Source organism: Takifugu flavidus, chromosome 12, assembly GCF_003711565.1.
Source record: "Takifugu flavidus isolate HTHZ2018 chromosome 12, ASM371156v2, whole genome shotgun sequence".
NCBI classification, from domain to species: domain Eukaryota; kingdom Metazoa; phylum Chordata; class Actinopteri; order Tetraodontiformes; family Tetraodontidae; genus Takifugu; species Takifugu flavidus.
In genome coordinates, this window is record NC_079531.1 from 2,651,759 (window position 1) to 2,676,076 (window position 24,318).

The window sequence follows — 24,318 nt, forward strand, 5'->3', positions numbered from 1 at the left end:
GATGCTCCGTTCTTCTTCAGCTCTAAAGAGACGTCTCTGTTTATTATGATGTTTTTCTTTTATTAAAATCAAACAGTCGGAGCGCTGTTCAGCTCCGTAGGAAAGAAATCTCAAATTCAGGTTAGAAAGTTTGGCTTCGGCAGCGTTTTCTCTGTCAAAACATGTGCTGTGCATCAGAGAGTGGGAGTTGGAGATGGAATAAGTGTCTTCACAGTTATCTTTTTGTGAGATTTTTCTCTTCGACCGGAGCATAAACCTCAAGTAAAATGTATGTATGGTGCAATTTCACGCATGATTGATCTCTCAGTGTCATTTAAAGCCGGTACGGTACGTAGCGCCAAATAGGATAATACTGTTGCTATATGCCCTGTTTTGCAAGGAAGGTGATCTGCTGATAGCTGCAAGGACAGACAGGACATTATTGGACAATATAAGGAGTGTAGATAAGTCTGCTGCTGCCTACATTGCTACTCTGGCATGTTTTATGATGCATTAGCTCATATTATCATAATTTTTATTATAATAAAAAAGGAGGGATTGGCTTGGATAATTTGCCTTTTGGTATGTGATCGCACGTGTTTGCCTCTCTGTAGTCGCTACGGTACCCCGGAGGAGCTGAAGCAAATGATCGACGTGGCTCATTCGATGGGCATCGTGGTGTTGCTGGACATGGTTCACAGCCATGCCTCCAAGAACTCGGAGGACGGCCTGAACTTCTTCGACGGGTCCGACTCCTGTTTCTTCCATTCTCCACCCAGAGGAGAGCACAGTCTGTGGGACAGCCGCCTCTTCAACTACTCCAGGTACCGGAGCCGTCGACACCGAAACCGCTGCTCAGTTACTTCTCTGCACTCATTTGCATATATCCAGAAGCCATTGAGCAGAGCTTTAGTGATCTGGTGATCCGTCTGGACTTATAGGTACTTAACAGGACATTATCCTCTGGTCACCAACAGTACCTGACCATACCGGCCTTTTCCTCCATCTTACAATAGGTTCAAAAGCATTAACTATCACTGGATGGTGTGCAGTGACATGTTTATTTAGCTCTAGATAAATGCAGAAACACGCTTGGATTTGTGTTTTAAACTTGAGTTTAAACTATGATAAATTGGGCATTAAATAATGGAGGGGAAAAAAAAGGAGACTGAAATGTTCCTGTCAGATAAATAAATGATCACCTTTGAAACCAAAGTTGATAAATGAGCACTATGATTTTTATGGGAGGTGAATTTAAATGCTGCTAGTGTTACAATACCTCTGTTGATTTGATAAACGAATGATCGGACTGAGTAATGCGCCTGCGTGTGTGCTGACACACCACTCGATTTATTTATTTTTTTCCTGATGGACTGATAAAGTGTCATACGCTGGAGGTCAAAGAGACGAGCTGAAAATGACAGATTACGCGTCGCTCCTGGCCGTTGACAGCTGCCTCAAGTCATACGTGCTGGACTCGGCCGTTAACGAAGGCGGGTTGGGAGCTCGCTTCCAAATAACGGCTTACTGATCCAGTCAATATTCATATTGTGTGTGTGTGTGTGTGTGTGTGGCGGCAAACACAAAAAGCCTCAAATTGGCAGAAAGTTTTCTCACTGTACACACTGCATCTCTGAACTATTGATCGTCATTTGTCCCTGAAAAAGCGTCTCTTTTAATGAACCCAGCGCGCCTTTTTTGAGCCAAGGCTGACCAATTTTCAATACAATATACAAAGTTTAGTGTCGGCCATGTGGCTGCAATAAAAGGACGCCTTCTTCCTCCATTAGTTATTGAACTGTCCTCGTCAGGGAAGCACTCATTAAACACCAAGCAGACACATACAACAAGTGGGAGGCGGATGAGGAGTCATTTGTACAGGCCCAGAGGAGCTCCACAATGTCATAGGCAGTTCATTTGTCTTCTCTGCCTCTCTGAGGTTAGTTGGACCGGTCATGGGTGTCAAACCTCTTTGCCTTTTCACTTGGAAAGGAAATGATCCTCGGGGGCTAACTTTGATGCTTCTGTTTGGAATCTGGCATCTGCACTCTCATCCACTAATGTCTGACCGTGTTGTTCTTATTAGGTTGACGGGAGCTGATTGTCACTGACTGTTGGAGAAGTTGCGCTATCCTTATTATTGCTGCCTCTGCGGCTCCACAGAGAAGTAACTCTCTTTGAGCGGGGGAACGCAGTTTTTAGGTTGGATTTGTTTTGTTTTTTTGCTGCACAATATTCGTCTCACTCTTTAGAAATAGTTGTTTGGATAGATCTCTCAGGATGTGCTCTGGGAGACAGTGCCCTTCAAGTCTAATATGTGTGCATTTTGAGAACACTTATCCTTGCTAACACTGTATTTGTGTGATTTCTTTTAATAGAAATTATGCTCTTATGAAACCAACCATTGAGATGTATGATTTAATTCTAAAACTTTTGACCATCAATTTTGCTCTTAAAATATCGACAAGGCATTGAAATAACTAATGGAAGCACTGCAGAACCCTTATTGTGCAGAACCCTCTGCAGAGACACTAAAATAACCTTGAAACAATGACCGAGTGCCTGAGCTGCTTTTTCATCTTGTAAGAGGTTAGCAGGGACAGAAGCAAAGCCTTTGTTTTCAGATCAGGGCTTTCAAATGTGACAACTGTGAGATTGTGATTGTACTTTAATCTCCCGTGACTTCTCTCAGGCTCATTTGCATCCATTTTTTCAATATTTTCCTTACTAATTGGCCCAGGGCTAGGCTTTGGAAATTTCTTTTTAACCCGCCTTAATGTTCTCACGATGAGAGATCAACCTTGTGTTTTATGAAGGAGTAATAACTCTCTGTATGACATCATTATTCTTTTTAATCACATTTCTCTATTTGTTAATGGCGTGTAGATGGGGCACTGTGGAAAAATTACTTTTTCTTGCCTCTGTGCTACCCTTGATTCTTCTTTTATATGTATTTATACATAAAAGACATTTATTCTACATACACATAGAAACAATTTAAATAGTCGGTTAACTAAGTTTATTTCTTTGATGTAAAAGAAATAGTACAAAAGCCCTTATTGGTTCTGTGCTGATAGATCAGGGTTCATTTGTAAATACATTACATTATTCTGGTAAAGCTATTATGGTCGTATTGAAATGATCTGAATGTATAAGTCTATTACGAGTGGACACTCATGTTGGGTCTGGCTTTTTTGTTTGCTTTATTTTTATCATATTTGTGCTTGGGTTTACTGCCCACATGAGGTATATTAGGTTTGGTAAGTTAACGGGATTCCTGCTGCGAACAGATGTGCGACCCGCTGCGTTCACCTTTGCCAAATCTCGATCAACTCCAATTGTGCGCCTTGGAGCCAGTGCACCGGTGCACAGCTGAGGAGGCCAAGGGCTGCTGTACGTGCTGGTGTTTCATATGCAGATAGTAATCAGCTGATTGTGGCTTAAAATGAGTCTGAATACTAAATAGTCTAATTGGGATTGCAGAAGGCTGAAGTACGGCTTTACTTCACAAGGAAGCAGGATTCCCTGGTGTCCTGCAGATTAAAAGCTCTCACAAGCTTTGGCTCCATTATTATTGGGCTGGTCCGGCTTGCCGTAGTTTCATGTCACTGCGTTGGTTTAACATTTAAAGTCACAGTCAATAGACACCGTCAAAATATAGCCATGTTGATATTTATTACCCCTGAGTTAGTGTTCGTGCCGCATGTGGACACACAGCAAGGGGGAGACCTGTTGTTTTTGCCCCTCTGCTGAACTTCAGCTAACGAGTTCAACTTTGCTGTAGGTGTGCATACCGACTACTTGAAGAAACCTGTAGGGCTTCCTGAAGGTCTCAGATGGAGGCAGTCGGTATGAGCACAGCAGCCGTGGACATTCAGGCTTCGTGCATTTCAAATAGGTAAAAAGCGCCAAGAACTTTACGCCGTTGACCTGTCATACATATAAATTACCGGCCTACAAACACTGTTCTGACTTGTACACATTAGTTTTGAGAGTGTTGTTGCCCATTTTTAACGCATTGAATATGACAACTAAATTACACCTTGTGTACTGCAGCGGGTTTTTCCTATGTTATAAGTGATTTTAAGACATTTTGGTCCCATTTTGGACTGCTATCTGGGATTTCAAGATAAGACAAGTTGGAAGGAACTTGAATTGTCAGACTACTTTTGAATTCTTAGACACAGTAAATACAATGTAACCCTAAATACAGGCTCCTGAAGATACAGGCAGCCTTACAGGCAACACACTATTACTCTCAGGCTGATGGGTAAAAACACACTTCTGCCAGGCAGCTTGAAAAAATGTCAGACAAATGGCTGATACTGTATCTGACACAAAGCAAAACTGGGACAGTCTGTCAGATATTTACATGCAAGACATCAGCAGACTGCCTGGAGGGCGGCTTAAGAATGTGGTAAAAATATAAACACGCTTTATTCATGCACTTCCAGAACAGATCACATATTTGTGTTTTTAAGGCACAAAGGTCTGAATGTTTAATTCAGACAGACTGCAGCTTATCTGTTGGAAGGTTGTCACGACTATAGTAAACACGATTAAAATTTTGTCAGTCTGTCAAAAAAAAAAGGAATTGTATCGACAACGTTAGCAGGTCATTTCTTTCAAAGCTGTTCAGTTTGTATTTAATTTATCCACAAAAGGATACTTGGACCAAGATATTTAAATTCATTGCGTGGGTCACTGCTGTCATTCTGTCAATCTTAAATGTATTAATGGCTGCAGGGATTGGAGAAAAATGTAATAATCTTTCAAATGGAGCAGGCTAGCAGTGCTTTTTGGGTCCAGAACACACAACATCCATCAGGCTGCTGTGGCACGTTGTACAGAATCCCCTGTCAGCCTCCCAAATGTGTTTGGTCTTATCTGCAGCCTTAACTGTGACATTGTGAAAACAGTGACTAAAATATTTCCCTCCACCATCCTGACAGCCATTTTGACCCCTTATGCAGAAACACACACACACACACGGTGCATTATGGAATTTGTTGTGTTTGCAAGAGAACAGAATGCAGTTGAACACCCAGCTGACGTGCAGACGGCGCGGTTGTTTTTTTTGACTCACTCTAACTAATGCAGCCTGTTTGTCTTTTAGGTATAATATCAGCACCTTTGATAAATCACTGCCTCCATCTGTACGAGCTTAATTCTGTTAGTGCTCTCTACCGAGATCCCATTGCCATTGCCAAGTTTTAGCATGAGGACAGTGCAATTTGTTTTTCTGTTAACTACGCAGCCAGAGTGATAACTTCAATGAACTGTATAGGGAAAAAAAGCGATGTACTGCGTCAGGTATTGAGATCTACTTTTGCACTGTAATTGGAGTTGGTGATGAATGGCATTGTGGGTACTAATGTGGCAGTATGGTTTCATCTTGGACCTTTGGCTCTTACTAGCTATTATCGCCATCCCGTGAGGATACATTGTGTCTGAGCCTTTGTTGGCTCTGCGCAGCAGAGCAGGGGACCTAATCTATTTATCACAGGGTCTGCGTGACCACCCAGCCAGCCTGCTATATGGGATCATCCTATGCTCCCTCGGGCTCTTCCTCAAGGGAAAGAAGACACTCCAATGCATGCAGCTTCACACCTGTCAAACGGTGCAAAGGTTCTTCCACCATGAGGGATGGAGCACAGATGAAATTCCCTTTAAAATGCATTTGGAGGAAAAAAGAAGGGGTTTGCTGACAGATAAATACATATTACAAATGTCATTAGGTATTGGAAATACTTACATTGAAAAGGTTTAGTTATTATTTTACTAGAAACACGTTACCTGTAAATTAAAACAGATTAATTGGAGACCCCAGATCGCACATGATCACTATGAGGGATCTGATTTTGCTACCTTCAAACATGGAACCGATGTGTAGAGCGTTCTGTTTGATGGTGCTCGCACATTTAATGTTGACAACCAAGTTGTACCAGAGGTTTCCATGGGAACACTCTTGTGAATCAGAAGTGGGGAGCAGCAAAGTATACTTTGCCTTGAGTAGCTGTTTAGATCCGGATGACTCTATCATCACTCAGTGAGGAGCAGGAACTGGGACCATTTATGGAATCCGCCTCCACCAGCCTCCACAGTCCAGCCACCAGGCACTGACAGCATTTACATGCTTTGCAGGAAGCCCTGGGCAATCAAAAGCTGCCAGTTGTGCTTTCAGATTTACAATTTCTTTTCAACCCTTTTGTTGTTTTTAACGGTCAGATACACTTGTTAGACATCACAGATGGACAACCCGAATGCCAAGTAGCCTTATGATATACAGCATCATCCCGAGGAATTGGAAACAAATTCCCATGAATTGAGTAACATGGAATCCTGATATGTGCACAGGGATCGGCGAGGTTGCTATTACGATGTTCCCAGCCTCGGTTGAGGAAATCACAACATCGTCTCGTAGAGAATTGGCCTCCTATGTGCAATCAACTTGATATGTGAAGGAGCCTGTGGGGCAATTAATGGACACAATCTTCTAATATTGACACCGCATCTCTTGTGAAACAGAGCCTAAGTTACTATATCCATACATGAGTGTGAAAATGAATCTCTAGCAGCCTGAGTGAGGTGTATAATTCACAGCTTCCTGTTTATCTGGCTGCGTGTGTGTGTGTGTGCTGCGTTTGTGTGTTTTCCTAGTTGGGAAGTGTTGCGGTTCCTGTTGTCTAACTTGCGCTGGTGGATGGAAGAGTACCGCTTTGATGGCTTCAGGTTCGACGGCGTGACTTCGATGCTGTACCATCACCACGGCATCGGTAAGGCTGGCGAACATCTCGTGCTTAAACACCATTATGAAAAGTGAGATTATTCAGTAAAAACAAGAAATGTTAACAAGTCAAGTTACATCATTGGGTGCTGGGAGGCGTCTAAATCCCACCATTTAATCCCATGAAACACGAATAAACCAAAACATTGTGTAAAGGTGTGATGAATAAAAACAAGCATGTTTCTGTCTTCTTCACGTCGCCCGAATCGCCTCTTAATTTCTGCCGCCACAGTTTTGCGACTCCAGCTTTATTCTGTCGGGTTTCATCTTGATTCATTTTGACGAGCAAATTCTGGAGGGGGAAACAACGGAATCAAAGATTTCTGGGTTGTTGTGGATTTTTTTTTTTTTTCTACAACCAAGATGACTGTTGGTTGTGTGGGTGTTTCACTTCTCAGGCGTTGGATTCTCAGGGGACTATAGCGAGTACTTTGGCCTGCAGGTAGATGAAGACTCGGTGGTTTACCTCATGCTTGCCAATCACATTCTTCATACACTTTATCCCGACTGCATCACCGTTGGAGAGGTAAAAACACACAGCGCTCACCTTCAGCATCCACGTTTACGCTGCCCACAGCCATTATTTAAATGCTCTCATTCTGTAAGTGTAGCCCGCTTATATATTCATTGGCATAATTAAATAGTAATGCAAAAGGAAATGGGATGTCACCTTTTTTTGCCTGTGGTCCAAGACATTCAGTACTTAATATGCAAGTTGTGATGTTAATGTGACCTTGACTGATTACAGGGAAAATAGGCGCTCACGAATCGAGAGTGCGATATGAACTGGTGTAACTTTCTGCAGGATGTGTCAGGCATGCCGGCTCTCTGCAGAGGAGTGGAAGAGGGAGGGCTGGGCTTTGATTATCGACTGGCCATGGCAATTCCTGACAAGTGGATTCAGGTAAAAATGATTTGCTTCTATTTAATCTACATGCCTTTCCTATCTCCCTCCTTTTTTTCCCTCCTCCGAAACCTCCGCATACAGAATTTCCACCTTTTACAGAAAACGTTTTTTAAGAGCAAACACATTGTTGAGAAAATATTTTCTTCTTCAACCCAGGATTGAAGATAAGGATGGACTCGGGGCGTTTTTGAAGCTGCCAAACACTTTAGTGCTACTGTTGCCACAGTCAATATTGACATATTTTAAATAGGTTAGATTCCTGTATTATTTTTTTTTATTTCTGTGTGGCAAATGCGGCCATTCGCTTTACATAGCAGAGCTGCTTTCGCTGTCTTTTTCCCGTCTGTTGTGCGGATAGAACAGTGGTCGTGCACCTTGGAGGAAATAATCGCCATGATTATTCATGCAAAACAGAAGCAAACGCGAGAGGGTGAGAATGAGATCATCCTGCCAGTCGCCACTACCTTTCACTTCAAGTCTGTCATTCTCAAGTGTCTGTCCTTGATACGGCTTTGGGCAAATGTGAGTCTGTGTCACGAATTCAGAGCAGAAATCACCTATAGCACAACCAAACACACTCACGGGCACCGGAGGAGATTTAAGCCACGATGAATTTTAGAAAGACAAAAAGAGTGTTTTTCTCCTCTTCAGCTTCAGATGTAAGCCATCCAAAAGGAGAAAATCATTAACTCAAACTGAAAGGGAATTTCCATGAATACATTTCATGAAGCAGCAACCGAACACGACCGATTTCACAAAGTTTCCACCTAAACTGCTGCAGTTTCAGACACTGTGTTTTTTTTTCTTTTTTCTTAAAAAAGGCCTTTGACCTTTACACTTGTAATAAACTCGGTTATTTTCTTTGATAGAGCTGAGATTTGTTCCCATTTTTATGATTTTTATTTGGTTATGTCACATGCGCTCAATGGCAAAGCAGCCTTTTTTTTTCAGAACAGTTTATGGCAGCTTCACACAAACACTTGAAACAGCATTTCTCTGCTATTACTCTCATTTGTAGTCCCTACAGCTAATCTTCTCTAGTGACAGTACGAGGTGAGGGGTTCTAACCCAGCAAGAATTGTAGTGCCAAATATTCTCTTGCACAACAGCTTTTGAAGCACCCTTTAGTTTGGCACTTCAGCCCAAAATTGCCCATGTGAAAGTACTTGGTTGCCCACGACGAGAAACCACTGTTTATAATTGTGCAGCCATCAGGTCTCGACTAAATAACAGTTTGTACGATTTCATGTGGCCCTGTTTTTTCTTTTCAGGATTCAGAGAGATACTGTATCTGCCCTAAAGGGTTATGTATCTGTGAACTCTTAATTGTGTGAGTTGTTTCCTTGAGGTCTTAATAACTAGCATTGCTGTGTTGGTTAGTTCCCTGAAAAGAGGGTTAGGGTTAGGGTTAGGCTCATTTTGTGGACTAGTGTTCAGGGAAAGATGAATTTACTTATGCTTGTTTGAGGAAGCCGGGCAAAGTATGTGACCTCAGCGCCACGTGCGTCCTCTCGCGCTACAGTTTCTTGTGTTTCTCGGTGGGGCCGCTCAATGCATCGTTAATCAAGTCTGCCTCTCCCAGCGGTGGGTTATTACTCTGCGGAAAGAACGGGGGGAGCAGATGTCGGGAAGGTGGGGGAGAGATGGTCCCAAGCCCGACCTTCCTCTGTGATTCTTAGCAGCAGAGATGCGGCTCGCTGTTCAGTCACCAGGCCTTTACCTTTGAAACAACCGCGCTCCCCACTGAGGTTTACTTCCATGAAAAAGACGCAAGAAAAGTGTGGCGAGATGTGCGTCTTTTGCTCGGGGAAGCGTGTGAATGTGTTGTGATAGTCGGTAGAGTGCACTCCGGGGCAAGTTTTGCCTCTTCCCACAAAGTGTCAATTAGGAAGGGATTTGAATGAACTGTGGTGCAGCCTCTTGGGTGTGTGTGTGTGTGCGTGTGTGTGTGCGTGTGTGTGTGTGTGTGTGTGGTGGGGGAGCTATGTTACAGGAAGGAGAAACAAGTGCTCGGGGTAGGAGGGCTGGCTTTAAGTGACAGACTAACAGGCAGTAAAAGATAAGCCAACAGGCAAATGACAAAGATACATCACAACAGACCTGGGAACTTCTATAGGTGTGTGTGTGTGTTTGTGTGTGTGTGTGTGTGTGTGTGTGTGTGTGTGTGAAGCGCTCCATCGGCTTTTCCGATCCTCGGTGTGATTCATTATTGGGCTACTGAAGGCTCAGGCCTAACAGGCTGTGAAATATTAAGCTAACCTAATGAGAGGACCAGAAAGGCCCAAGTTTCGACGTTTCAATTTCATAATGGCCTCAAAACGCTGCCATTGTTAATAAGTGGTGCAGCGAGAGATTGAGATGGAATTGAAGCCGTTAACATCAGAGGTGGTACGTAGATGGCTGGTTGCAGACAGGATAGGGGAATTACCAGGCCCAGTGCGGGTTGCCAAGCTTTATTCTTATTGTCTGTTTTATTTTCGCTGTTGTTTGCTGCTCATACTCAACATACTTTATCTAGTTTAAGTGAAAAGCCTTTTCAAATGGAGCGATATTATGCGTTGGTGCTTGTGTCTGTGTTTGCACCTTCGAGGATGCTGACAATCAATGATATTTACAGAGTAAAAGTATTAATGATATTCATAAATAGTCACAGTTAAACTGAAAATGTAGGATTGTTCAGATTAGCTGTTGTCGCGCCCCTTTAGCTTGTGCCCCCCTGCAGGGCTGCAGCTGTGTCGTTTTGATGGTGGGTGAAGCTCTTCCATTTGCTCTGTTGGAGGAGACAGAAGAAAGATGATCTGCTAATTCTCTGAATGTAAAAGGAGGATTAGAACATATTTGCCAGCGCCAACGGTGGAGACTCTGTTGAGCCGCTCGTAGCATGTGTTCATCTCCGAGATGACCTCATCGTGCACTGCAAGATTTAGCCCTCTTCCTTTGCTTTTAACTCTGGATCAGCCTAATTAATCCCGGTGCCCTGGCTGGTTCCTGACAGCAGGAAAGTAAAGTAGGATCCGTGCACTCCTCATTATCACTGATGAAGTGCACGTGTCAGCGGTGCCACGAAGCCCGGATCGGTTGGTCAGGGCTGCGGTGGGTGGCAGAGGAGTCGATCCTGTCTGCACTCTAAGAGCTGCCTGCCCAGATTAATTGCTCCCTGATCACTTTTGTGGTTGAATTGAATTGCAAAGACTCATTAGGTAATAAAACGGGGTTGTTTTGTATGTTTACGTGGGGAGCGGGACAATTTTTACTGCATTCGCTGTGTGTTTGAATCCAAACACAAGGTTCCAATCATCTAGTCAGGTTATCCACCATCTGGGACACATTAGACTAAAAATCTATCACACATCTTGGTTTTATGCTCGTGATCGTCGCTGTCCAGACTGATAACGGATGGATCCTTTGTCTTAATTGTCTTCCTGTTGTCATCCTCCCTGTTCCTGAATAAGATTTGTTTCAACACTCCGTAGCAGTTCTGATTTTAGCACTTATTCCTGCAAGCGGGGGCTCAATATTTGTATTTAGGTAATTCTCGTTAAACGACAAGCCTTGGATGGCATTAAATTCTAAGATTAAATTTAATTCCATTGTTTTGTACACGAGCAAGGCTTTTATTTTCTTTATCACTTGAATATATTTTAAATTTCCTCCTTTTAGGATGCTGCCATTTCATAGCTGTAAAAATACACCCACTAGTTTAAAGCAGCATTAAATTCATTTTTCTGACATTTACTTAAGATTAACGGACATCATGTAAAAATCTCAAATGACTAAATAGAATAATCAAAGCAGGACGTTTTATTCCAATTTACAGTTACTTATTTTTTTTTAAAAACACTATATTAAAGCTATAAAAAACCTTTTAGACCACAAAACAGAGAGGATGCTGCAATGAGCCTAAAAGCCTCCAGTAACAGCTACAGTAAGTCAAAGCTGTTGACTTGTGTTTTAAAAAATTAAGCTCTTTTCTGGCGGTTGTCTGATCCGGCGGGCGGCTCCGGTTCTGAGCCGTGCGGTCGGTTCAGAGGGAGTTTATTGGCCCGAGAAGTTGTCGTACATGTAGATGATGAGTGCCTTTTCGTGGTTTTCTGGCAGTGGCTGGTATGGCCACACAAGGCGAAGGTGAAGGAGAGTTAATGTGAACACGTGGTGATATACAGCGCGGATAGACTCCATTTAAGGCAGGCCAACCAGTTCATCTCGGCTTTATTGATCGGCACAATTTACTCTCTTTACTCGGAGGATTATGGCTCTGTAGAGTAATATAAGGGCTTCCTGACGTGTCAATCAGCTGTCACAGCCAATTCAGCCAGCAGCCAGTCACCAAGATGCACTTGATAACTCCCCCACGAATCAGACAGGCTGCATGTCCATCGGCAAGGGTTCTCAGAGGGCACAGACTCTTTTATTTTTTTTATTTTTTTTCTCATTTAGAAAGATGTTTGCTGGGTGGCTCTCCAGCCTTGTTTATGAAGACTCCTCTGCTCTCCATTGGGTTATCTGTGTGCTACCTTTTGCTCTTTTGAAAAACGGTTTTAATGATTTAGGCTTTTTAGCGAGGATAGAGCAACATGATGTGTTATTACCCAAACCCCCCCCCCGTATTTCTTCTTGATGTCTTAAAGTCGCCGCTTTGGCAGAAAGCACTCGTGTTGGCAGGCCACTGGCAGTCTGTTGATTCCATGGTTGGATTTATTGTTGAATCCCACCGTTAGGATGAGAGGCTCTGACCTTGCTCATCTCAGGTGAGGAGAGCTCTCTTCCCATGGGCTGTAGTGAAGTTATTAAAAAGTCCATTACCACCATTCAAAGGCAGACATAACTCACCGTGTGGATATAGAGATGTCAAGACAGAGATTGATCTCGGAAAGAAGCGTAAGCCAAAGAAAACTTGGGAAAGGTAGAAAGAGTGCCGGAGCTGAAATATTGAGCTTTGGTTATCAGTCGGAGCACAAACGGATCTTTCGGTTGCACATCGATCATATACGTTTTCAATAAGCCCTCTCTGTCACCGTAGATCCTGAAGGAGTTAAAGGACGAGGACTGGGACATGGGCAACATCGTCCACACGCTGACCAACAGGCGCTATGGGGAGAAATGCATCGCCTATGCAGAGAGTCACGATCAAGTGGGATATCTTTTATTGAAGTCTTCTGTGCGTCATAGCGTATTTCCAGGATGTATCGCCAGACCTCACCTGAATCAATCTTTCCAGGCTCTGGTCGGGGATAAAACTCTGGCCTTCTGGTTGATGGACAAGGAGATGTACACCAATATGAGTTCCATGATACCGATGACAGCGGTCATTGACCGCGGCATGCAGCTTCATAAGATGATTCGACTCCTCACTCATGGCCTGGGCGGAGAAGGCTACCTCAACTTCATCGGTGAGTCTTCGTGGGAATGCCACTAAAATGTTTATGGTTTATAAGCTATTTCATGTCTTATGACATCTACATTTAAATACTCTCCATACGTAGTTTACGTATATTCACTTTTTAGACAAATTTCCTCATTTAATCGGTTTTTTCCTGCATCGTGGCTGATAGTGAAGCTTTGAACAACTGTTATCGTCAATCACTAATAATACACAAATTTTATAAATGTTTAATCGTGTATAGATTTGCAGCGTCAAAAAACAACTTTTAGTTCACAAGATGTAGTATTTGGCCCGCGTGCTGGCTCGGCTGACGTAATTTTTCAAGAGTCGATGAGAATCATTGCACGAGCTGACAGAAAATATATTCCATCTGGTTTTAACTCTCCACAAACTGACAGCACATCAGAGCGATGGAAACAAGCTCTTATCCTCTGTCCACTTCCCCAGAAAGAGGCTAAAACAGGCTCCTCATCAGTTTTCAACCAATGGCTCGTCCTGCTCTCTTCATTTAAGTAGTAAATTATCACTCTTTTGGTGCTATGGATCTCTTTGGCTTTTTTCATTATCTATTGTTGGCTTATATGTTTTGGCTGTGGCAGGTTTAGGTTTACAAGTATTAATAAAGCTGTGGAACAGATAAAATATCCTCTATGACTTGTTTTCTATTTAAGGTGCTCGGTTATCAGATTCTTTCGTGGCTACGTCACTCGAGTAGCTTGGCAACTCTAAGCGGGGCCTGATTATATCAAGTATCAGAGATGCTTCTGAACTGGGATTGACACTAATATTCACTTTCTATGAAATGAAATACAGCACAAAAGCTGTCTAAGCTCAGATAGCTTCATTTTTCCGCCTAATGGATTAAATTCCCAGTCGCAGTTGAGGTCCTCCTTATTTTCGGCACATCATCCGAGCTCCATAGTGGCTTTCTCGATGCCTGCTGGCAAAGATAATAAAGTGATAATTAATGACGTTGGAAGTCGACCTTGGTTGAAGGGAATGTACAGTATTTCCAAGCACGTGCTGCTCTGTGGTGGACGCCAGTTTGTGATCCATGGCGTTTTAGCTCCACCTTGTGACCAGGTGATCCTGTCCTGTGTATGTGTATGTGTGTGCGCGTGTGCGTGTGTGTGTGTGAGTGCTCTGCTCTCCACAGCAGAATGGGTCCTCAGTTAAAAGTAATTATGGGGGAGCTGGGTTTGTGCTGTTTTATTAGCCTGTTGTTTGACTTCTTGAAGAACTCATCTCCACATTAGCTTCATTAGCTTCCTTCATCACCTACACGCTTGCTTGGTTTTGGTTTGGGTGTGGTTTTAAATCATCATTAGAAATGTTGAGGGAAATGACATCTCAAACCAGATTAGACCTTATTACCTTGCAGAGCTGGACGCAGGAGGTATGTTTGATGGTCAAAGCTTCAAAAAGAAGAAGAAAAAGCTACGCTAGCACAGCGGTTTTGTGTTGTTTCGTAGAATCTGTAACTTTTGGGGCTGTTGCTCGTTGGCTTACTTTTCATCTCATCAAGTCTTTAAGACACTGCAGTCATGTAGGGGAGCGTCCTTCAGTCTGTATCATCCCTTCGTATGTCTGCTCTGTTGCAGCCATGAGCTTAGTTAAATTCAAAAGTTCAATTCAAAGATGGCATTTAGAAAGAAGCAACACATTTGCAGCTCTTTTTCCACCCTGCAGTTCAAAGGTTCTGTCCCTCCGGTGTTCCCGTATCTCCTGATTCTTTTATTGACTGCTCTTCTCCACAGGTCCCTCCGCAGACAGCTGCTTGACTCTCGGCTCCTTTTTTGTGCTGCTAATTACTGGCAGGACTGTGTCCCTGTCTGGACCTTATCTGATGTAGGGCTGCGTCGCTGCGTCATGGGACACGCCGGCTGAAAAGCTGTCGGCTGTAACCACTGGTTTTCTCCACTAATCGCAGCTTTATTACAGCCACAGGCAATCTGAGCGTTCCACAACCCCTCTGCTACCTTCTGTCACGGCTGCAGAGTTTCTGTGGTTTGCGTTTCTGCCTGCACCGATGACACTTTCTCTAAGACACAGAGGGGCTTCCTCGGGGTGCTCAGGGAAGGGGTTGAGTTTTTAACTTTAGTAATTTGGCTAACGGTCTCATCTGTAAAGAGTTAGATCATTTTCATGCATCCCCAAGGGTAGTGTGTCTAGGAAATCACTGCTACACCCCCCCCCCCCCCCCCACCCACACACACACACACACACAAAACCTGCAACATGTATTGTTAAACTGCTCCTTAGTTCTAAAGCTAATAAAAGCTCCAAAGTGAATGGCACCGGACTCCATTGTGTCGTACCAGCCTGAGCTGCCAGGTCAGATGTTAAGGAGACTCGTCGCTGCCCCCGACCACTTCTTTAGCAAAAAGGAATAGTCCTTTATTAATGCATTTTCACATTTTAAAAAAAAACCTCAAAACATAATCAAACATCCTGGCATTTGTATTAGTTATCTCGGGTAACAGTGACTCAACTATATTAAAAGACAAATTTTATTCATTGGTACATTGTTTTGAGAGTGGACCATACAATATTTCATCTTTGAACAGAAGTGCTATCAGGTTTATTTCAGCTGTGTGGAGGCGCAGGGAGGTTATTAAAATGGTGATTAATGCAGGCATATGGGAGGAACATTGCTGTGTTATCACCGGGGACAGGGAAGTGATTACCTAATGGAGGTGTGTCCAATGTGTTTCCTTAATGCTGATATGGGAAAGAAATGAGTAAAAGGCTTCCACGGGTCCTCTAAATCAATCTGTACAGGAAATCAGTCATCTCCCCTCATCGGTATCAAAAAACATTTAAACCCTGAAAGTAAAAGTAGGAAAAAGTGAGTTGTGTGTTTGCACTTTTAATGAAACGATGTGAAGCATTTATCAGGGCACCTCGCTGTCATGGAGAGTACACACACCCACCCACACACACACCCACACACACACCCACAGACCCACACACACACCCACCCACACACCCACCCACACCCACACCCACAGACCCACACACACACACCCACAGCACTTCTTCTTCCACTGCGGAAGACGCTCCCACCTCTGATGCCAACGTTCTCCTGCTCTGTGCATTGCGCATGAACAGACAAGTGAGAATTTCCTGATTCTGATTCTCTGAAAGTCCCCCGGGGACTAAAGAGAGAACCTTTCCCAAAGCCAAAAAAGTGCTTCAGCCGGTGTGTCTGTATAAACTCTTGCTTTAGTCAGGATTCTACTGCAGTCAGGGGCCTGAGACACGCGCGTGTGTTGAAAACCATATGACCTGATCTCACCCTGCCAGTCAGAGGTTATGGGAATTTGCCTTTATTATACACCTTCAATAAACTGACGACGATGAAAAAGTTTTCAGAATTTACAGTAGCTATCATTACTGGGTCATCTTTGGGGTTTTTTCATCCTGACAGTCGACTTTCTCGCCATATGTGTCGACCTCAGATGACCCTGTATTCCATATAGCTTTCTTTAGGCCGGGGTCTCATTGAGAATAAGTTCAAATTAGCTTTTCATCCATATCCAACCCCTTTTCTGATCAAGCAAAATCAATGAAAAGAACCGATCGCAACACAAATTTACAAGTTTTCTACATTTACATCCATTTTTTGGCCTATAGTTTATTTTCACATTGCTCTGTGTTTAGATGGCCCATTTCCCGAAGTCATTCAGACCATCACACACACACAGACACACACACAAACACACACACACACACAATAATTGTCCCTGTGGATGTTGAACTGAAAGACCAGTTGGAGACACTAACAGACTCTAGTCCTCCGGACCCCCCGTTCGGCGTCGCTCTTCTCACACTCACTATTTTTGAGGGCAGACAAGTTTGCCAGGCCCATCAGCTCCTGACCCGCAGCCAGACGAGGTCGCAGCCCACAGCGGCTGTAGCAGCCTTGGAAAAGTTGATCATTTGCCAGCAACCTATAGGAACCTTACCCAAAAGACTTCTACGCTCGTAGACTCTCTCTGTTGCCGGGGAGATGACATGGAGGTGCCCTCTAAAAGGGCGAAAAGGTTGAAACTTACTGTTAATGATTATAGAACTGGGAAAGTCTCACAAAATCTACAGTGCTCACCTCACTGACTCCTAGAAATGGGAGGTGATGCTCAGCGCTGGGCTTTGCTGTTAGGACAAATTTAGCCCAACCGAGGACACGACTCACGAACAAAATCTTGAGCTATTGAGGGTGTTCACTGACACGCAAGATTTGAAAATAAAAAGTGGCTCCCCAAGTTCTTTTTAAAAAGTTAGATCACAAATGTGATTTTAGCAGGGATGATGGAAAAAAAAACACACATTTATACTGGAAAAGTTCTTTATCTGTCAAAATCTGGGAGGGAAGACGTCTCCCTGTCATAACACGAGTGTGCGTGAATGCACAGCGACTGTGTGACCCGAGGCCTTTTGCCAGGCATTAATGCTGCAACGGGGATGTTGCACCCTGTTGCGGTGACGCGGCGCGCTTTCTGGAAAGAAATGGCGGTTCCTGCGCAGCCAACAGGTGGGCATGGAAGAGCCTCAGGATCGGCTGTCTTTTCAATTTCCAGCACGGCCTTTGAGGGCCACGTTAATTGCAGAACCTCCCACTAACGGCTTGTCTGGAGCCGCGTCGCTGATGTCACGCGTCGGCAATGGCGGCGCCCGCCGCAGCTGCGTTACCAGGCCGAGTGGGAGAATTCCCGGCGTATTTTTCATGCTGCAGACTGTTAGGCCACGCGAACCTGCTTATTTAAAAGGGCGGCTGGCTTCCTGCATGGGTCCGCTTCTGTTGGCGCTACCCGTCCTGTTGTTTGCCTCATATTTAACACCCACATGATGCACTCCATTAGAATCTTCTGTCAGTTCCTGTCGGCTTCACTTCGTCCCATCGCTGCATGATTGAAGGCGCAGCTCTTAACACCAGATAAACAACTAGCCTGCGTTGTGTTGCCACGCAACTTTCTGCAGTCACTGTGCTTCTTCCTCCGCTGGGAATTCAATTATCCCGGCTGTTGTTGTATGATGTTGTCTTGACATCTGGTGACAGATTCATTATCTCAGCTCCTGGTTTGACAGCTTAGAATTAACGGCGCCATTGTTTCTCCTTTTCTGCAGTTGTGTTTCTGTTTTAGACCCGGGTCATGGAACAGAATGAAGCGTTTGCTTAAAACCGATCAGGCTTTTCTGTTGATTCAACAGAAGAGGGAGGATTTGGGTTTTTTTTAAAGTGAAAATTCAAGGATGTGTTTTTACTTTACTTTTCAATTTTATTTCAGACTTGCCAAAAAGGAAGGTTGCTGTACCGTCATTAAAAAAAACCCAAATAATAAGTCTGGGTCAGTCTCAGATTAGAAATTGTTCACCCTGTCTGGGGTTATCAAAGCTTTTCCTTTTGATTCCTGCCTTGTTTTTGAATTGCACAAAACCTGAGAAATGTACTAAAATGGACGATGTTGATGCTTTATTTCTTTATGTCGCAGGGAATGAGTTTGGACACCCTGAGTGGTTGGATTTCCCTAGAAAGGGGAACAATCAGAGTTACCACTACGCCCGGAGACAGTTTAACCTTGTGGAGACGGACCACCTCCGTTACCACCAGCTCTACTCCTTTGACCGGGACATGAACCGCACCGAAGACAAGTACGGCTGGCTGGCCGCTCCACCGGTGAGGACGGCACTTGCTCGCCGTGGCTGACTGTCACAGTCACATAAATGTGCAGGAAAAACCCCATATTAACATGTTATAGGTCACATTTTCACTCTTGGTGCCCATATGTTGACATCACTGAGCTAAAGCTGACTCTCATTCTCTCTTCACATGTAAAAACAAGGCTTCAGATGTCCCTCTGCGTCTCTGCGTCCCAATTAATATCATGGCTAAATTTACAGAGTTTCAGACAGTGCGTGCAGATTTATTCTTCATTGGTTTCACTCAGAAAAAGAGATTGGTGGTATTTTGTCTTGTGATACTCATACATCAGTCCTGATGTATGGACACTGCTTTGTTGTCCATATTGTCCCTTTGCAACCTGTCCTAATCAGCTAAAATAAGAGTTAACATGCATTTTTTTCTATTAAAACTGTAAGAATGCTGGGTTGATGAGCATGAATCTGATGTTTCTCAGTCTTAACAAAGTCAGAATTTCAGTATTTGTCCTGTACTGGTCTGATTTCTTGAAAACGCGGATCATCCTGAGTGTAGCGTTGACACAGGACGTGCAACACGAGACAGAATTGGACACCTCATCAGCATATGCTATTCTAAACCTTTGGTTGTGCTGATAGTCATGGCTTGGAGAAGTAAGTCAGAGTGCCTCTGTGGTAGGTTTGAAGTTCAAATAAAAGCATGTTTCTGTTAGGTGGTCCCAGGCGTGCCTGAATTAAATTAAAATTAAAAGTGGAATAATTAATTCTTTGCTAAATTAAACTTGTGCATGTAAAGTATCAAGCTGGATGTGAAGTAAAGCTCCTGTTAGGACGGAATGAGACAGACGGCTATGATGTCATTTTCTCTGTGTTTTTGCCAGAATTTTTGAATTTAAAGTTTAATTTCATTTTATCTGTAACACTTTAGATAAAGCTTAATATTTCAGTAATGAGGTAGCCAGATGTTATCGGGGGTCATGTGGCTTTCTCTCATTATAGATGAAAATTAAAGCATAAACGAATGTTTTTTATTATCTCCCACCTTCAGAGAAACATGAAATGTTTGATCTGGAGTCACGACCAAGGGGGTGAGGAAAGGCAAATGGAGACAATGCGGTTTGGAGAAATATGACAACTATTTTCAAAAGAAAGTGGTTTGAAGGAAAATATTTTCATTCAGGGTGTCGGGGTCACAAAACGGAGCAAGTTTTGAAACTCTTAGTTTGGCTGTTTCACAGGAAATAGTTCCAAGTTGAAACAGTGCTGCAGGCGGTAAGAAAAACCGTCTCTGCTGTGAGATGTTGCCTCCACATCGGGCATGCATATGCTTCAAATATGAACATCCTTTTTTGGCATGTGGATTTCTGGCAAATAGAAAGAGACGTTGAATATGATAGCAAACGTGATTAGAAATCTGAATGCATTTGTTTTGCCCGGGCTCGTCAATGCGGATCACATCCAAAGGTGAATCGCTAGTTTGGGGCTTTTTTTCCCCTCTAATGCTCAAGCAATTACAGCCAGTTGATGGAGCTTGGCTATACTCTAAATTTGCAGGCTTCTGATCTAGAAATTGACTTGTTGAGACTGTGGGCCGCCACTCACCGACTGGCTTCCTTGACCTTTGCCGTCTCCGCCAGTCCAGTCGCAGGAGTGTTTATCTTCTCATTCAGCCGTGAATATGCTGCCCTGAAATCGGCTTGGGGCGGGGGAGGGAGCTGCTAAAAATAGGGAGGTTGGGTGACATTGATTATCTCTGCTAATGACACGTTAACAGTAGCTCGCTCCGCATGTCTAAACCTGACAGCGTGCGCACGGAGCTAGCCGGGCCTGCTGCTTTTGTGTCGATGAGAGAACCTGAAACCTGCTGCAGCCTGTCTGAGGCTGCACATGTCCCTGCCGCAGTGCACTGTGGTCTATTTAAGGTCTGCAGATAAAGAGCATGACTATTCATGACGAACTGCGTGTGCTTCTCTTTCCTTTTGTCCTCTAGGCTTTTATCAGCGCCAAGCACGAAGAGGACAAGGTCATTGTGTTTGACCGGGCCAACGTGCTCTTCATCTTCAACTTCCACCCCACCAAGAGCTTCCAGGACTACAGGGTTGCTGTAGAAGCTCCAGGAAAGTATCCTTGAAGGTCTCATCTTGGATCTCGGCGCTTACAATAGTTGTTTTCAGGACACAGTAATTTCAATCTGTGATAAGTCCTGCAGACCCATGAGCTGAGACCCCCCCCCCGTGAATGTGCCTGTCACAGCAGTTGTTCTTGGCGTGTTACTTCCGAGCTCCGAGGTGCTGACTCCTCTTTACCTCAAGACTAAGATGAAATGTTTAGTCGCTTTCCGTGCAGCTACATTTGGCAGTGCGGCGTCACTCTTTTGTTTCTTTTGTCTTTTTTTAACCTCGGCATAACTGACGTGCACGTGAAAAAGCTGCGCACGGCTTAAAATGAATCCACCGATGAAAGAAGAAAGAGGACGCAAAGACTTCGGAGCATCTTAACCGTGTCAGACCTGCTTAAACACATCGTGATGTGCAAAGGCTCAAACATTTCAATGGCAATGATTTCCACGGGCCGAGACTTGTGACGCAACTCAAGCCGGCGGAGTTGGGAGAGTTACGAGTGGTGTTGTGAAGCTATTAGAGAAACAATAGCAGAGCCCAGTGATTCAGAGAGAGCTCCCTTTAGCAGCATTGGCTGCCTGTTTTCCCAGTGAGCTGCGCAGAGATATTTAATGAGTCCCACAGTTGTAATTACAGCAAGCTTAATGATCAGGGATGTGGAAGGGGCAGAAAGCTGACAGATTTGTATTTATTAAAATGGGCATCATTCTCTCATGAAGCCAGCTGACATTAACGCTGACGGTTTGCTTGGAGGGAAGCTGTGGAATTTTTTCTTCGTTTAATTATTATTTGTGACTTGGATCGCAATGCGAAATCCTACTGGAGAACGGTGACGATTCAATTGGAATAATCAGTAAACGGCCGCCGTTGCTCTTCTCTTCTTCCACGTCGAGTGGATAAATGGCTGCGTCTTACGAGTTACACTTAAGCTATCTTATTTTGAGGAAAGTTAATGAATTATTTATTTATTTTATTGCTTTGCGAGGGGACGTGGTAAATGTCTCATCAAGTGAAAATGGGCATTGCATTTTTGCCTGGTAATTGAATTATAAATTAATTATACATTGTTGCGGTAATGTTTGGTTTGCAAGTGCAATTACGGACTTCCTGATTAGCGTGGTATATTTTTGTGGATAAATAATTAAGAGTAGAATCAAAGTGATATTAAATATAATGAGCAAAATAGAAAAATAGCCAGGTTTAATAAACTAGAAATAAAACACATGGAAATAAGCCTCATGTCTTTATTATATGATAACTGAAAGCATTTGGGTGTGAAAATAATTGCCTCGATCCAGTGTCTGTAACATCGAATTTGAGGGCCTTATTTAGATGGAAGCACATGTTTTCCATCCCGGACTCCTTTTGATGTTTCAAGAGAGGCCTAAGACTTAATGTGAGTGGAGGGGAAAAATGCAAATACATGTGAGGGCGAAGCTCTCGCTGTTATTATACAGAGGCAGTAAACACATAAAGGCAAATGTGGTGCATGTGCGAGGAAGGTAAATGTGGTGCATGTGCGAGGAAGGTAAATGTGGTGCATGTGCGAGGAGATGCAGATCTTCCGATGGGAATGTGTGCACAGGATCCAATTAGAGAGGAAGACAGATGAAAGTGCCACTCAGAGGCAGAGGAGGTAAACAAGACAGGCCCGAAGAATCCAAAAAGGCTTTTTCACTTTACTTATCTGTCATACACACTTTCCTGCTGTCTGAGGGTCAGAGGTCACACGCACGCACACGCACAGTGATCATCGTGACCAGCTTTCTCTAGTGATTAAGCGTAATGAGCAAGCTGTGCTCTTAATGTCAAGTAAGTAAAGAGGTCCAGTCTGGTGTGAGTAAATCATTTAAAGTTTTTAAAGATTGTTGGGTTGCTAAAATGAGCCAGGCCTGACTAGAAGGTGCCAGAATAAATGAACAAATATCACAAGATGAATATCTTAACATGCCCTTCACAGCTCTGTAAGAGTCTCTCTCTCTCTCTGTCTTTGTCTCTCGCTCTCTCTCTCCCTCCACTTCGGGTGGATGCCGCCTTCTTCTTGTGTTGGACTTGCGTTGGTCTGGCGATATCTCGGGGGGGCTCCCATCCTCAAAGCTCTACCTGTTAGGACAGATCTGATTTACACTCAGTTGCCGTCAGTTCATCCTTCATTCAGACGCGTGGAATCATTCACCAGCGAGTGCTGTTACAACCCACAAACAAACAAGTGTTAAGAGACGCACTTAGCCACAGACAGCTAACACAGTGTTCATGGTATTATTTGTTTTAGAAAGCAAGTTGAAATATATGAAAATAGGCTTCCTCATCAATCCTGAGGTTTAATTAACCTGGCAGGCAGCTGAGCCCCTTATGGGGCATTTTGCCCAGTTTTGGCTGCAGGGCTGGTTATTATTCTAATAAATCACATGTTGTTTTTTTTAATCCAGCTGAAACTAAAACGGGTTCCATCCAGTTTCACGCATTCTGCGCCGGACAGAAGTCCGAGTCACTTCGTCTGTGGAAAGGCGTGATGACAGTATTTAGATTGCCGTGTAAGGCGACGCCACGTTCTCCACACGCCCAATCCAGACGGCTATTACTCCCATAAAGGTCGAAGAAAACGACAAGCTGATGGAGGAACTGAGTGTAGCCTGGTGCACAATCACAGGCATGGCCAGATTGTTTTCAGGTCATCAATGGGTCTAATCACCAATCTTCACAGTTTCTCATTGCCTTTGACTTCATTGGGCAGAATTGATTGTGTTCTTAAATTGCCCCCCCTCCCTCGTTTTTTCCCACAGGCAGTATCGATTATAATACTTTACAGCTGAACCGTGAGTTGTGGTTGCGGCCGTTTGAAGCCATTAGCAAAGATGAGATCACTCAACCCTTCCAACTAGTCATTTGTGCTAGTTCTTACTTTCAGCGAAAGCTTAGGGGCACACAGGCCCCCGCAGGCAGATTGCGGGAAATCGGTGCAAACTCCGAGCTCAAAATTGCAGAGTTCCGCATCCGACGACTTTAATGTTATGTTTTCGCATAAGCCAGCAAGGAAATCGCTTTGTAGAAAAGCGTGTATTTATTTATTTACCAAGCCGCCATTACGAAATGAGTTTGCCTCATCAATGGAACAGCAGAAAGGCCCTGTTAGAGGGGAGGAAGTGCAGAGGAGCAGAGACAATGCACGGAGCAGCACTTGTTTTTAATCATCGCTATCAAAGCAGACAAGCAAGCAGCTAAAGCGTAATTTTCCCAGCTGTGGGGCAGAGTGAGACACTGTTGGAGGATCACACTCAATCTCCGCAGTGTTGCCAGTGGGAAGATAAGGTGATTATTCAGCCAGCCAATTAGGAGCTGTTTGCATGTCTGTTCCTCTCTCCTGGTGGTTGTTATGACGCTGCTGCTGCATCCAGCTTCCTTCCCTGAGAGACACGAGTGAACGACATACAGCTCCGATATTTATGGCGGCCGTATTTACATTGTGAAGGAGCTCATTTAGGCC

At 43.8% G+C, this 24,318-nt stretch overlaps 1 protein-coding gene across 1 annotated transcript in view; it reads left to right on the top strand.

Annotated features, from left to right (window-relative positions):
* The window catches only part of gbe1b (glucan (1,4-alpha-), branching enzyme 1b), a 42,532-nt gene that overhangs the window by 11,288 nt on the left and 6,926 nt on the right, over window positions 1–24,318 (top strand). The window contains exons 7-14 of the mRNA XM_057048804.1: window positions 594–803; window positions 6,640–6,755; window positions 7,165–7,292; window positions 7,572–7,670; window positions 12,694–12,804; window positions 12,892–13,063; window positions 18,549–18,733; window positions 20,705–20,835. Coding sequence (XP_056904784.1) covers window positions 594–803; window positions 6,640–6,755; window positions 7,165–7,292; window positions 7,572–7,670; window positions 12,694–12,804; window positions 12,892–13,063; window positions 18,549–18,733; window positions 20,705–20,835 — 1,152 coding nt within the window. The remainder of the gene's footprint in view (window positions 1–593; window positions 804–6,639; window positions 6,756–7,164; window positions 7,293–7,571; window positions 7,671–12,693; window positions 12,805–12,891; window positions 13,064–18,548; window positions 18,734–20,704; window positions 20,836–24,318) is intronic.